A 15,821-nucleotide genomic window follows, 5' to 3' on the forward strand; every position below is an offset into this window, starting at 1 on the left:
CTTCTTTTCAATATCAAATGAATCAACATTCAGATGACAGATGGCCAATCATTGACAAAAGGATATTTGTTGTATATGCTTATTTTGGAGAAATAACACAATACAATGGAATTCACTACATAATAAGAATTGAGTATATACAATATTTTTTGAATATAGAGATAAATATAGAATATAGATAGATATTTCATAGGTATTGCTCCTGTCACTTCTTTGGAATCCAAATGTTTAGGAGAATACTTCCTTAAGCTTTGCATCATTTTTTTAATCTTCAAATAACACCACCATATTTAAGATCTTTTTCTAACTTTGAAATAGGCACTGTATTTAAAAACTGGTCCAGGAATACATCTCACCTGAGGACTGTTACTGGTTTGGTTGAAAATAATCGTGTGATTTTTACATCAAAGAAACACATTCACAGACAAAAAGAAATACATACGCATAGCAAACTTTGATCAGAGTTCTCTTTGATTAAGTTGTGATAAAAATGTTTTTACCCAAAAGCACTATAGTGTAATGGACTGTCGTCTTCAGAGTCTTTCAGGTTGGGGTTTGCTTTGTTTTCTAATAAAAATTTTACTACATCCACATAGCCTTCATAGCATGCAATCTGCAGTGCTGTTTTACCCTCAAGTTTTTGATCCACCTGTGAATAAAATATGAAACAAATTTAAATCATATAAGCCTTTAAGACTTCAATTAAGCATAAGGAATACCTGTAACAATCCAGGCGTGGATCCAGGAATTGAAGTTAGAGGGGGCACCAAAAGTAAACAGGGGGTCTGGAAGCCCCCAGTGGGTCCAGGGCAAAGCCCTGGTGGGGGCCCAGGAGTAAAAATTGCGGGCTACGTTACTATATAAATAAAAAATGCGGTCGTCATAACAACTTGCGGACTAGAATCTTTACATTAATAATTTGACAACCATAATCGTGTGAAATTGTCACAAAACTTTACATTACATTATTTATCCTTAATGATTAATTAAACAGTCCATAAATTCCGTGGATGGTTATTGTTCTATTTTGTAAGGACTCCGGTCATTCATCTTGGCAGACAGTTTTTGTAGATTCATTGGATGCGGACTTTACAGGTAAGGACTCCGGTAATTCATCTTGGCAGACAGTTTTTGTAGATTCATTGGATGCGGACTTTAATAGTGAACTTGCTTGATATTTGTTTGCCGGTTTAATTCTGAAGATAGGGGTCTTAGTTGATTTTGGGCGGCTCTCGAATGGCGGAACATATTTCTTCGGTTTCTCTGCTGTTTCACGTGGATTTGAACATGTAAATATTAAAGAATCACTGTATTCCGTCTGTGGATGGTCCTTTATAATATGTCTCCTTACAACATCTTTACGGCAGTACGATTTTTTACATATCTCACAGTAATATCTTGTGATCGTTGGATTGTGGATGAGATTGAAGTGTCTCTTTAAATTGCTTAAATCCTTGAATTTCCGTTCACATCTGTTGCAGGTGATGTTGGCTTTTGGTTGCGGATTATTTGGGTCATCTGGGTTTTTCCTCTTGGTGTATTTAACTTTAGCCATATTTCTGGTTAAGTCCTAGTGGATGTAAAGTTTTAAAGATGTGGATAAAGACCTCTTCTGTTCTTAAGCGTTGATTAATGTTGTTATTGATTTTTAATAGCGGCGTTATGGAAACATCCTGTATGCTATGTAATTGTGACGTATCTGATTGTGACGTTGTGGATTGTGCCGTGAAATGGCGGGACACGGGTTTGTGTTGATTTGCATTTTTGATGTCAGCAAAGTGTCCATACATGCGTTCTCTAAGGGAATTGCTCGTTTGTCCGATGTATTGGATAGAACATTTTTTACATGTGATTACATAAATGACTGATGTGCTTTTGCAGTTAAGGTTCTGTTTGATGGAATAAGTTTTTCCAGTTGAAGTAATACGGATACTGTTGGTTTTCCTGACAAATGGGCAGATTTTACAGTTCTCATAACACGGACTGCTTCCTTTACCTTCTGGAGTGGGGTTAAGGTTAGAATGGACTAAGATGCTTCTTAGGTTTGGGGGTCTTTTGTATGCTATTATAATTCTGTCCTTCAGATCGCATGTGTCAGGTGATTGTTCTAGTATGGTTTTGTATTTGTTTATTATAGATCGAAAATCTGGATTCAAGTTATTAAAAAATGTTACTAAAGGAATGACACGTTTGCCTGTAGATTTTTGGTTTCCAATGAATAAGTTATTTCGGTTATGTTTCCTGGCCTTCTCTATTGCGTGGTCTAGTATGGATGGTGGATAATTCCTTGCTAAAAATTGTTCTTTTAATTTTATTGCGTGTGCTTCGAAGTCTGTATCAGATGAGCATATGCGTCTAATTCTCAATGCTTGGCTAAATGGGATGCTTTTCAACATGTGCTTCGGGTGGTTAGAATTGAAGTGTAGATATAAGTGGGCATCCGTGGGTTTGGTATATAGCGTGGTTGATAATTCTCCAAGCTGATTTATTCGCACTGTGGTATCAAGGAAATTGATCGCTTCTGTAGACTGTTCATAGGTGAATTTGATAGTTCGATGGAAATCGTTTAGACGGCACTTGAAGGTGTGTAGATCCTCGCTACTGTGTGTCCAAATAAAGAATATATCATCTATATATCTCCACCATATTAGTGGTTTCTGAACTGATTCTTGGAGGAATTTATTTTCTAATTGGTCCAGGAATATAATTGCATAGTTAGGTGCACATTTTGTACCCATACTCATTCCTTGAGTTTGTAAATAGTAATTGCCATTAAATTCGAAGCATGTTTTGGTTAAGATAAGATGTAGAAAACGGAGTATAATCCATGTTGGTACAGTAGGATTTTCTCTAGTATCGAGTGCTTGTTTGCTAGCTAGTATGCCATCTCGGTGTGGGATTGATGTGTAGAGAGAAGAGACATCTGCTGTGACCAGGATGCTATTCGCCGGAACTGTTCCCAACTTATTGATTTTTACTAGGAAATCATTTGTGTCCTTTATATATGATTTAATATTCTGTGCAAGAGGTTTGAGAAAATAATCAACTGTGGCTGATAGTTTTTCAGTGGGACCGCTCACTGCAGATACTATGGGGCGGCCAGGATTGCCTTGTTTGTGTATTTTCAGTAGCATATAGAAGACTGGGGTGCGTATTTGATTACTCTGCAGTTTATTAAATTTCAGTATCTCAGGTGGTATCAAGTGTTTGGTTTTTTGTAAAAATTCATTGATAGTTTTGATTATTTTTGGTGTAATGTCCGTTTCTAATTGGGCGTAATTTTCTTGGTTGTAGAGTTGTCTGTGGGCTTCTGTTATGTAATCTTCTCGGTTCATAATGACTATAGCCCCACCTTTATCGGCAGGTTTAATAATAATATCGGAATTGTTTTTTAAAGTGGATATTGCGGAAAATTCTTCTCTTGAGAGGTTGCGATGCGGAGCTCTTTTTTCATTCATTTGATTACAATGGTGGGTTATTATACTGATGAATGAGTCTAGGAACTGGTTTTTTCCACTGGGGGGTGTCCATCCTGATGAAATGTGGAATGGGTTAGGGTTATCATTTTCTATTTGGTCTTTGAAGTGTAAATTTAATCGGAGGCGGCGATTGAAGATGAAAATATCTTTTAAGACTGAAAACTGGTCTGGAGATGTGGGAGTAGGGCAGAAAGATAGTCCTTTAGTTAAAACTGATTTTTCATATTCATTTAGTTCATAATTAGATAAGTTGACTACTGTTGTATTGTTATTGTTGAGTTTCCGTAATTTCTTGTATTTCTTCTTTGGGATAAATTTCCTATTGTGTTTTCTTCTCATTTGTCGCTTTCTTAACTTCTTTCTGTGTTCTGTTGTTGCTCATTGAGGTAGGAATTGCGGCTAGTAATTTATTAATGTGTTCCATTTCGTTAACATTTCCGGTGTTTTTGAGTTGGAATTTTAATACTTGGATTTCTGTGTTGATATTGTCCACTCTGTTATTCCAGTAATCGTATAATAAGCGGATCAGACTGCGGCTGAAGTTCAAATGTGCCTCCTCCCAGTTCAGGAGGAATGTGGCATTGCTGTCCGGGATTTGCGGAATAATTTTAACTCTAAGGGTTTTTGGAATAAGATCCTGTTGTTGACATTTATGTAGGTATGCGGCATGATTTTTTGTTCTGTAGAGTTTTATATGTAGTTTCCTGAGGGTTCTAAAAATGGCTACGTTTTCTTCTGATATTTTCTGGATTTCGGGTGGTCCGTTTAAATCTGGTGTGTTTGCGGACTTCGGTTCTGTAGGGGGTTCTTCACTATCTGTTTCTTGGGATTTGTGAGGTGTTTCTGGAGGAGTTCCTTGATATTTAATGTTAGTATCAGAGAGAGATGAGTTGCGTAATCTTTTTTTTACTTACTTTCTCTTTGAGGGGATCTTGGGACTTAGTATTCAAATTGGTGGCCATAATGTATAGCGCAGATCGGTATGGTGGATACCTATAGGTATGCAGGGGTCCCAGTAACAATGTAAAATACAAAACAATAAAAACTGGAGACCAACACCCTGAGGTTCAAATTGCGGAAGATTCTCACGTGTGGATACCGAAAGGTATTCAATAGGGTCTGTACCTAAAGTTATAAACTAAAAGATATAAAACAGATCACCAACACTTCGTGAGAATGCAGCAGTAAATTTATTTGGTTGACCGGTTTCGACCAGAGACGGTCGTCATCAGAACAAATATACATGAAATGATTATACATGAAGCAAAAATTGCGGACTAGGTTACTATGTAAATAAAAAATGCAGACGTCATAACAACTTGCGGACTAGAATCTTTACATTAATAATTTGACAACCATAATCGTGTGAAATTGTCACAAAACTTTACATTACATTATTTATCCTTAATGATTAATTAAACAGTCCATAAATTCCGTGGATGGTTATTGTTCTATTTTGTAAGGACTCCTGTAATTCATCTTGGCAGACAGTTTTTGTAGATTCATTGGATGCGGACTTTACAGGTAAGGACTCCGGTAATTCATCTTGGCAGATAGTTTTTGTAGATTCATTGGATGCGGACTTTAATAGTGAACTTGCTTGATATTTGTTTGCCGGTTTAATTCTGAAGATAGGGGTCTTAGTTGATTTTGGGCGGCTCTCGAATGGCGGAACATTGTTGGTGATCTGTTTTATATCTTTTAGTTAAATGATATTAAAAACAAGTTACAATTAATTTGAGCTGCATATTCATCGTCTCCATGTAGGCCTCCATTGATGATGTTATTTATAGACATTCACGCATTCTTTGCCACGTGCTTGCTTAATCATAGTGCACATGTACCTAATCAGACACTCAGTTGGAAAAAATTTTATAATGAAATACAATAAATCAACATTTATTTGGGGTTTTAAATAACACAGTGAAAATTCATTTCAACATAAACATCCCACTATACCACTGTATACTTTATGTCCCAATCGAAGCCAATGTTGTGAACATGTGCACTTGTCACTTGATCTCAACACCCCTCCAGGTAAATAAATTGTCTACCAACTCCTAAGCATTGTTTTTACAGTTAGAGCACTGATTATTTACTGCCCTTATTAATGGCTTTGATCGTTTTCTTTGTTAAAATTCGGGGTCGATTTTTAGCCTTCGTACATTATCTTTTGTATGAACTTGTGTTGATTATGACACATTAAACAGTTAAACGCTTTTTACTTTAATAATCTCATATTTAGCGGCCTCTTGTTAAATAAATTAAGAGTTTAAAAAGGAAATATGAAGTCTGTAAAAACTTAAGTGTTATAATTACTCTTGCTCTGTAGAAAATAAGATATCTTCGAAGATAACCTCGATGTATAAAGACATGATTTATACCGTGTCGATCTGTTCATACTAAAATTAAACAGTATTTTGTGTTTTGTTGAAATAAAATTATTTCTGCAATGATAAAGACAACGTGCAATGTCACAATTGCCGTTAGCTAAAAATAAAATAAAATGCAATAATATTTCGTGCTTTCTTGAATAAAATCATAACCGCACAAAGATTTAAACAGCAACGTTTAAGTGCAAGATTTATATATTTAGCCTGATATAAATTTAATGGGACAACATTTTGTGCTTTGTTAAAATTAATAAAATTATACCGCGGTTTCTAAAGACAACATTGCCGCTTAAAAAATGATTAATAATGCAAAATTTAATTATTTCTATGAATAATACCGCTATGCTTAAAATCAGGAGTACAGTAAGCTCAAAAAACAAAGTCCACATATGAAAAGTTACCGTCCTTAAATTTTCAATATATTATTTCCACAAAAATTTTAAGTTAAAATTACCGCGATGTAAAAAAGAAAACATTACTGCTTGGTCAATTTTTTGACAGCGTATAATACAACCGAACTACATTTTTTCCCAAATTTTCAAGCCAAAAAAGGGGGGTGGGTATTTTACACCAATGTGTATTATATTCAACCAAATACGGTAAATATGATTAATCATGGCTTTGCTGTTCCTGGAGAAAAGACTTTTCCTATACATTTCTATGTTAAACTTGTTAAATCCTTAGGTAAACGCAACGGAAGTGCATAGAGAATATATTATAATGATAACACCCGAGAGAGATTATTACATCAGGCCAAAACTCTCTCGGACATTATCGTAATAAGTGATACATTCTTGGTGTACTTCTGTTGCGTTTACCTAAAGATTTTTCAATGCACTGACTGCAATGCTGTTTAAGGAGAAATTGTGGGATTCTTACGAGATGCAGAGTCAATCCGATAGCATGAACTAAGACAGAAATATATGTAGAGACAGTGTGAAGTGATATTTTAGGTTAAAATAAAAAAAAATACATGTTTTTAAACCCAGAAAGACCAGTGGGGATACAATGTAAACAAACCGGAGTGGCATACCTTTCTCTCTTATAATGTATAATGAGGCATTTTTTGTGTGGAATGATTATTTTGGGGTTTTCACGATTTTTTCCTATGGTACACATGATGAATAAGTGAAATAAATATGATTTGTGAAAAAAAATGTCCAACAAACCTTGGGGTTGAGTGGGGGGGGGGGGGGGGTTCCTGTCCTTAGGTACCTGTGGGAATTATCAGAAAATATTTGAAAGTTAGATGGCACAGTTTCATTATCACTGATTACGTCTATACTGTGGAACATTTCTGAAGCAAATACTATACCTTTGTATTTAAGCTGTAACCTGTATCATTTTTTATTCGTTTTTTCCTAACAAGCTAAGAAGTATAAAATTTAATCATTTTTATTTCTGACTATTTTTCATTTCTTCTTTACTTCATTCTACTTCTGATCATTTAATGACTAATACAATGTGTGAGATCATATGTACGATCTAAAAATAGAACCAAAGTGCACAGTTGACAATATATTATTTGCGTGACACAAAATCATGTACTCTTACTTGGACAATTGATAGCAAAAGTATAAACCACTCACAACTACAATAAAACATTTGCACTTTCATGCAATACTCTTTTATATTTCACTAGAATTTCCTCTGTAATATCTAATATACAGTACCCTTGGATTTGGATGCACTGATTTTGGCATGGGACTCATTGTTTTCATTAAGAGGGGTCCTTTGGACCCATGATAACCATTTTCAAAATGAATCACTGCATTAAAGGTGTAAATAAATCTAAGGGTTGTCAGCTTTTTATTTACTACAAGCATGATAGACTGACAGTTCATGCATTTGCCTGCAAAGAAAAAATGGCATCCATGGATAGTATGACTACAATAGATTAAATTAAAATCAAATTAAAATTAATAGAAATAACAATTTGTATTAATTCGTGTTTCCAACAATCCTTCAAAAGAGTTTTCAGTCTGTCTTTACTACAATTCTCAGTCTACACAATTCATGAAAATACACTGGGATCGGTATTCCACAATGGATCGTACAGACTGAGAATTGTAGTAAAGACAGACTGAAATCTCTTTTGAATGATTACTGGAAACACATTTAACTCATGAAAAAGTACTTTGAAGATGTATGATATTTAGTTACCACACAAACTTAAGTATTTAAAAAAAGTTTGTCTGGTAACTGAATATCATACGGTTTCAAAATACACTATCATGAGCTCATAAACATGTATAAATGTTAATTATCTAAACCCTGCCTCTCAAAATTCAAAAAGTCATAAATTCAATTAAACTTCTCGAAATATTTTTTGCAAAGTAGGTCAAAGTCAAGGTCAAGTGGATTGTAATGCTGGTAATTTTCATATTATCTTATGACAAACAATGCACATGCTAAATAGCATAGACTTACCTCTTAAATGTCAAAAATATGCTGTGTAGCGGCACAATGAGCTATTTTGAAAAGTAGGTCAAAGGTCAAGGTCAAAGGTCATGAGGTCAGTAACCATGGTATTTCACAAAAACCACAGTGCCAAGCAATATATGTGCAAAATATCAAATCAATACCTCTTACAGTTCTTGAGATATAGGGTGTGACAGACGGACACACAGACAGACAGGCAGTAAAGTGATCCCTTAGTGCCGCTCTGCTCTGCAGGCGACACAAAAATATGCTTATGGAGCAAACAACAATGGATAAAAAAGTCAAATTACATTTTATGTACGAAATTGACACAAGTATTAGTATCAATTTCACAGGTGTCATGTGCAATGGTGCGTAGCTATAATCCCTGTCGGTTGTATAGTGTGTAAAATTCACAGGATAATCAAGCCATGCTGTGTTTAGAAGCAGTAACTGGAGTTTTCACATAGGATCCAAGTTTGCTAAGTGTGAAAAACTAAATACCATGTGTACATAGCTATATTTGGTCCATTTACAGAATATGGCAGATCAAAAGGCAAGGTGTGTACGTTTATTAGTTTTAAATATGGGGACGCCAGAAGTGGAATGGAAATTGTGACTAGATATTCAATATTCGCATACTTTAACCTGCTGTGATGAAAAAGGGGGAGATTCAGACTTGAAAAGAGGTAGCATTGCACGTGTTGTTTTACGCATCAATTTAAGAAAATATATACAGTTTATTAAATGCCATAGCGACCCACTGTATTAAGTGACTCACTGTCATATGTGACCGTAAAAATCCCTTCCTAGGCTTTTCCCTGTATATTATATCTTTATTAAACGACCACCTGTCTGACGCGACCAGCAACTGTAATCTTCCCTACCATTTTTGGTGATTTCAGGCAATTTTACCTTGATTTAACGACTATATAATTTCCAATTTCTAATTTTGATTTTGGTCGAACATGCAAAGTTTTTTGTTTAAACATCTATAGACGCGTGCTTATATCATTTAATAATTATTTAATGTGAGTTTTACAAGTAAACAGGAATTCAAAATAAGTACTTTGACTTACGGTAATGAACATTAAAATTTAAAGGACAATAGGATAACTGAGGTATATAATCAATTTTTAATATGTAGACCAAATTAAACCAAAAGATTTTAATATAAAAATATATTATGATATCAAAAGAACATGACCCCTTCAAAATGTCTCTGGTTTAAGTTGGTTTATATACATAAATCTGAATTTTTTTTTATTGCTCATTCAATTATAGTTCTCCATGTATCCTATGCCAATTCTGTAAATTTCATTGATGCCAGGTACTGGTATTATTTGTATTTGTTTATAGCTAGATTTACTGAATATCATAAAATATTAAAATATTTTTGATGTTTGTAAATGCGCTATATTGTAGGCTATTTCGTATACGAAGTGCGCTACCACTCTAATACTATATGTCTAGAATTCACCAACTGCTGGAACCTTTATTTAACATAAGAAAAACATGGGAATGGACAAAAATGGATAGGAATAAAATCTCAGAGCCTGTCACACCATATAAATAGAATTACTTTGAAATTCTACACAATACCTTATCTGGGAAATTTTTAACGATTTCCTTAACAGCTTGAAGGTCCCCCTGTCCTGCAGCCTGTACAATACTTATGGTCCCTGCAGCATGTCCAGGCATTCCTCTTAACATGTCTACAAACAACTGAGCAATAGCTTCTGCTACATCTACAACAAAAAGTAGTCACCTAAGCAATACTAAGACCAAATAAAATAAATAGTTTCTAGGCCAAAAATGCTGCAGGCCAGTTTTTCTCTTTTCTTGTAAACAAATGATGGTACCTACAACAGAATTTTCCTTTTTGAAATCTTATATTACTATTTGATACTCAGTTACCTTTAAATAATGTTATTCTGACAAAACTTTCAAACAAAAAGTTTACTGATTGCCCTCAGGGAATATGGCATGTCAAACGTTGCAATATTTGATCTTTTCCATTTGTATTGTATAACTTTCCATTTGTATTGTATAATTTTTATTTGTATTGTATAATTTTTCATTTGTATTGTATAATTTTTCATTTGTATTGTATAATTTTCAATTTGTATTGTATAATTTTTATTTGTATTCTATGATTTTCCATTTGGATTTTATAATTTTCCATTTGGATTGTATAATGTTTATTTGTATTCTATATTTTCCATTTGTGTTGTATAAAAAATCATTTGTATTGTATAATTTTTCATTTGTATTCTATATTTTCCATTTGCATTGTATAATTTCTTATTTGTATTGTATAATTTCTTATTTGTATGCGATAATTTTTCATTTGTATTGTATCCGAGGATTGTTTATTTATTTCGTTACAAAGGATGTCATTGGTCATAAAATTTAGTCTGTATTTATAAAGGTCTCAGGTGCCCATCACAAACTTAGTCTGGTACCCTTCCCACAATTCCGATCGCGCACTCTCTACAAACACAAACTCGGCTCCTCTATTTGCGGTGCATGCTAAGGGACGACCATTTGATTCTCGGGGGGTGTCGAATCCGATTATTCATTTTCATTCTCTCGCAGGAGAGAATATTTATTTCCAATATGACCAGAGACAAGGAGAAAAACAAAAAGAAGAAAATCCGCCCAAACCCGAAAACTCAGTTTTTTGGGGGTGGGGGTAGTTACCACCACTCAAGGTCAATTTATTTATTTTCTCAGTCAGCATTCCTAAGGACAGATTATTTATTTGCCATCTACCAGCGCTCCCTTTTTAGAATCCAATGACCGTCTAACATGCACGCAAATACATATGCCGCCGAAATATGGCTGAAATATTGCCGACTCGGCGTTAAACAATAATCAATCAAGCAAGCAAGCAAATACATATGAGCCCAGTTTGCTTTGAGCATCCGGAACATCTTCAACCCGATACAGGCTGAAACTTGACCAATGAAATCCTTCGTAACGAAACAAATAAACAATCCGCGGATACAATACAAATGAAAAATTATCGCATACAAATAAGAAATTTTACAATACAAATAAGAAATTATACAATGCAAATGGAAAATTATACAATACAAATGAAAATTATACAATACAAATAGAAAATTATGGAATACAAATAAAAATTTTACAATACAAATGAAAAATTATATAATACAAATAGAAAATTATACAATACAAATAAAAATTATACAATGCAAATGGAAAATTATACAATGCAAATGCAAAAGATCGAATATTGCAACGTTTGACATGCCATACAGGGAATATGATTTTTCATGGGCGAAGAAATCTTCATGTCTCCCTTTCTATCATGAAATAAATTGTTTATTATACCGAATCATGACCAATGCATGAAATATAAAGAAAATCCAGTAAATAAAGTAAACATATGATGAGAACAGTGTTTTCCCTAAGAACTGGCTACTGGTCAAATTGACTGCTTCAATTGATAAAAAAATAAAAACGTAGGTAATCAGAGATTACAGACCTCACCTCAATGAATAAGGCAAAGTCCCTCACATAACTAATAATCTAGAAGTGTGCATCCCTAGATGCAACATTTATGCAATTTTGGTCTGATAGGGCTTGCAGCTACTTGGGAATGGACTTATTTAAATACTTAAAACTATTCACTCATCCAGAAAATGTAGGTCGAATCCAGCATTAGAAGCAAGTTTGAAAGTGTTCGTCCCTTGATGAATCATCCATGCAAGTTTGGTTCAGATAGGCCTTATAGTTTCTTGACAATGGACCAGCTCCAAAAACTTTAATCTGGTCACTCATTCAGAAAATGTAGGTCAGATCCAGCATCTGAAACAAGTGCAGTAGTGTGCATCCTTAGATGTATCATCCTTGCAAGTTTGGTCAACATAGGACTTATAGTTACTTGGAAATGAGATCTGCTCCAAAACTTTAACCTGGTCACTCATCCATAAAATGTAGGTCAGATCCAGCATCTGAAGCAAGTCCAGTAGTGTGCATCTTTAGATGTATCATCCATGCAAGTTTGGTCAATATAGGACTTATAGTTACTTGGAAATGAAATCTGCTCTAAAAACTTTAACCTGGGATGCCAACGCAGAGGGTATTACTAAGCCCCCCCCCCCCCCCCACTTCTTTGAGGTGAGCTAAAAATCAAAATTTAATTGTTGTAAGGTCCACAGAGATTTGTCATAAACCTCAAAAACCAAAATCTGTTACAATTGATCTCTAACCCTTTACTTAAAATAAAGGGAAAACACTGTGAGAACAATACAAAACAGATATTATTTAGGGATGTTAACAAATAGTCGACTATTCAACTATCAGTCGAATGGACCGACGATCGAATAATGAAATGACATTCGAATAAATAAATTCAATAAAAGAGTGATAAAGAGATGGAATTCTCATCCTAAAATTGAGAAACCGTCTTTCCTCAGACACAGTCGATAAGATGTACGTACACATTGTTCTCCTGTAAATTATCTACTTCTGTACTGTATCTGATTGTATATTGTATTATATTGTATATACTGATAAGCTAAAAAGCTTAAAGTAACAATAAAGAAAGAAGAAAGAAAGAAAGATAATTTCTTCATTAAAAACTGTTTACTTTACATGTAGAAAGTACAGTAATTAGAAATGTTTCACTTCCGCGATGAATTATTTGTCAATTAATGTGTTGTTTTTGTAATTAAAAATAATCTCACTATACTGCGCTTTCTTTGTAAAATTATTAATTGGACTTGATTTCATAACATGTACACATTATAGCCGTGACGTTTGGACAGTATGATAATTATTATAAAATTAATATTCTTTCACATATTTTAATGTCATTTTGATAGTTGGTACAAAAGTATGCTTACTAAAAAACCGACTTTACAGACCGATTTATGAACATGATTGACGAGAAAATCATACATTTTGAAGAACTTCTAGCGGTCTATATTTAACAAGAGGCCCAAGGGCCTTAACGGTCACCTGAGTACAATACAACAATTTCGAGGATCCATAAACTGATAAATGAAGATTTTTTGCCCAAAAGCAAGAAAAATAGTATGATAAGCATCAACAAAATAATTGGTATATAATCTATCTGTCCCCCATTTATCACTATTACCATGCAGACTATTAACAAAATGTCTATTTTTAACCCCACATTATTACTTCTCACATTGGTCTCTCTTGGCCTTTGAAGAACATTAAAAAAAATAAGTTATTTTTGCCTCACTTTTATTCATCTATTATTTCCAAGTCTACCTAATCATTAAAACTATGAAAGTACTTTTTGTATTGTACAATAAATATTCTTGCATAATTCTCTTATTCTATTAACCTTTCAAATACATTATTTACAGCGATTAATTATCAAAGGTGAATGGCAAAGGGGAATAACTTTGCTCAGCAGAATACAAGTTAATAGAGCACTGGGCAGGACCAGAACACTTGACTAAATGGTTCAGGTGTTCAAAATTCTGGTAAAAATACCCTTGCATATTAAAACTTTTACTCTGTTTGCCTCAAATATGCCCAGAAGAATGGAATATTTTCAAAGAAATGCATGTTCACTATGTTATTAAATAAATAAAGCCCCCCCCCCCCCTTACACCAGAACATCTTACCCAGGTGCCATGAACTAATAATTCTGGAAGAAGCACTTTGCTCATCATAACTATACACTTGCTTCTTTGCTTTATTACCAGTAGTAGAAAAAAAATATTTTGAAAGAAATTATGCATTTTCAATATAAAATCAATAGAGCCCCCCCCCCCCCCCCCTCACCAGAACCCCTGACCCAGGGGCCATGAATTTCACAATTTTGGAAGAGGCATTCTTCCTTATCATAACCATGCACTTCCTTTGTTTGAACAATACCAAGGAGCAGAGAAGAAGATTTTGAAAGAATTTATGCATTTTCCTTATATATCAATAGAGCCCAGACCTAACACAAGAACCCTTCACCCAGGGGCCAGGAAATTCATAATTTCTAAGGAGGCAGCCATGCTCATCGTAACTATGTACTTAGTTTATTCAATATCCAGAAGAGAGAAGATTTTCAAAGAAATAATGCATTTTCACTATATCTATCAATTGAGCCCACCCTGACACCAGAACCCCTGACCCAGGGGCCATGAAATTCACAATTTTGGAAGAGGCAACCATGCTCATCATAACTATGCACTAATTTAGTTTATTTAATACCCAGGAGCATAGAAGGAGATTTTCAAAGAATTAATGCAAATAATCAATAGAGCCCCGCCCTAACACCTGAACCCCTGACCCAGGGGCCATGAAATTCACAATTTCTGAAAAGGCAGCCATGCTCATCATATCTATGTTCTTAGTTAGTTTATTTAATATCCAGGAGCTGAGAAGAAGATTTTCAAAGAATTAATGCATTTTAACTTTATAGTCAATAGAGCCCCCCCCCCCCTTTACACCAGAACCCCTGACCCTGGGGCCATGAAATTCAGAATTTTGGAAGGAAGAGGCACTCTTGCTCATCATAACTATGTACTTAGTTACTTTATTTAATACCAAGGAGCAGAGAAGAAGATTTTCGAAGAATTAATGCATTTTCACTATATAGTCAATAGAGCCCCCCCCCCCCCCAACTCCAGAACCCCTGACCCTGGGGCCATGTAATTCACAATTTTGGAAGAGGCACTCTTGCTCATCATAACTATGTACTTTGTTACTTTATTTAATACCAAGGAGCAGAGAAGAAGATTTTCAAAGAATTAATGCATTTTCACTATATAATCAATAGAGCCCTGCCCTAACATCAGAACCCCTGACCCTGGGGCCATGAAATTCACAATTTTGGAAGAGGCACTCTTGCTCTTCATAACTTTATACTTGGTTAGTTTATTTAATACCCAGGAACAGAGAAGAAGATTTTCAAAGAAATAATGCACTTTCACTATATGATCTATATAGCCCCACCCTAGCACCAGAACCCCTGAGCCTGGGGCCATGAATTTCACAATTTTGGTAGAAGGCTCAATGCTTATTACAATCATAACAACAGTTTGACTGCTTGATGTCCAAGAGTGAAGAAAAAGATTTTTAAAGATTGCATTAATTTTGGTGGTTTCAGCCCCACCCCTCAGGCCCCAGGGGGGCAGGGACCATGAAATTCACAATTTTTGTTCCCCTTTACCCATAGATGCTATATACCAAATTTGGTTGAAATTGGTTGAGCGGTTTCAGAGAAGAAGCTAAAAATGTTCAATTGTTAACGCATGTCACACGATGACGGATGAAAACGGATAGCAATAGGTCACCTGAGTGACTCAGGTGACCTAGTAAATATAACATGGTATCCACATTTTAGGTCCATGTGAACATCTGTGTGTAACATTTCATGTTTCTTTTTAATAAATCTAAGAAAAGAGGATTTGGGGTTAAATATGTCATGTACCAGTTTGAAATAAAATTTTAGTTTCTGAAAAAGTTTCGAATATATTCGATTATCATTCAAATAATGCAATCGAATATTCGACTAAAGAAAATA

The 15,821-nt window shown here is 34.5% G+C and overlaps 1 protein-coding gene across 1 annotated transcript in view; it reads right to left on the minus strand.

The window, feature by feature from the left end:
• LOC133188450 (E3 ubiquitin-protein ligase MIB2-like) overlaps positions 1-15,821 on the minus strand; it is a 185,047-nt gene that overhangs the window by 82,624 nt on the left and 86,602 nt on the right. Inside the window, exons 10-11 of the mRNA XM_061323886.1 lie at positions 9,896-10,041; positions 501-649 (exon numbers count right to left, since the gene is read on the minus strand). Coding sequence (XP_061179870.1) covers positions 501-649; positions 9,896-10,041 — 295 coding nt within the window. The remainder of the gene's footprint in view (positions 1-500; positions 650-9,895; positions 10,042-15,821) is intronic.

This window comes from Saccostrea echinata, unplaced genomic scaffold, assembly GCF_033153115.1.
Source record: "Saccostrea echinata isolate AGI-Se365-2 ecotype Australia unplaced genomic scaffold, CSIRO_AGI_Sech_v1 ptg000016l, whole genome shotgun sequence".
NCBI lineage: Eukaryota > Metazoa > Mollusca > Bivalvia > Ostreida > Ostreidae > Saccostrea > Saccostrea echinata.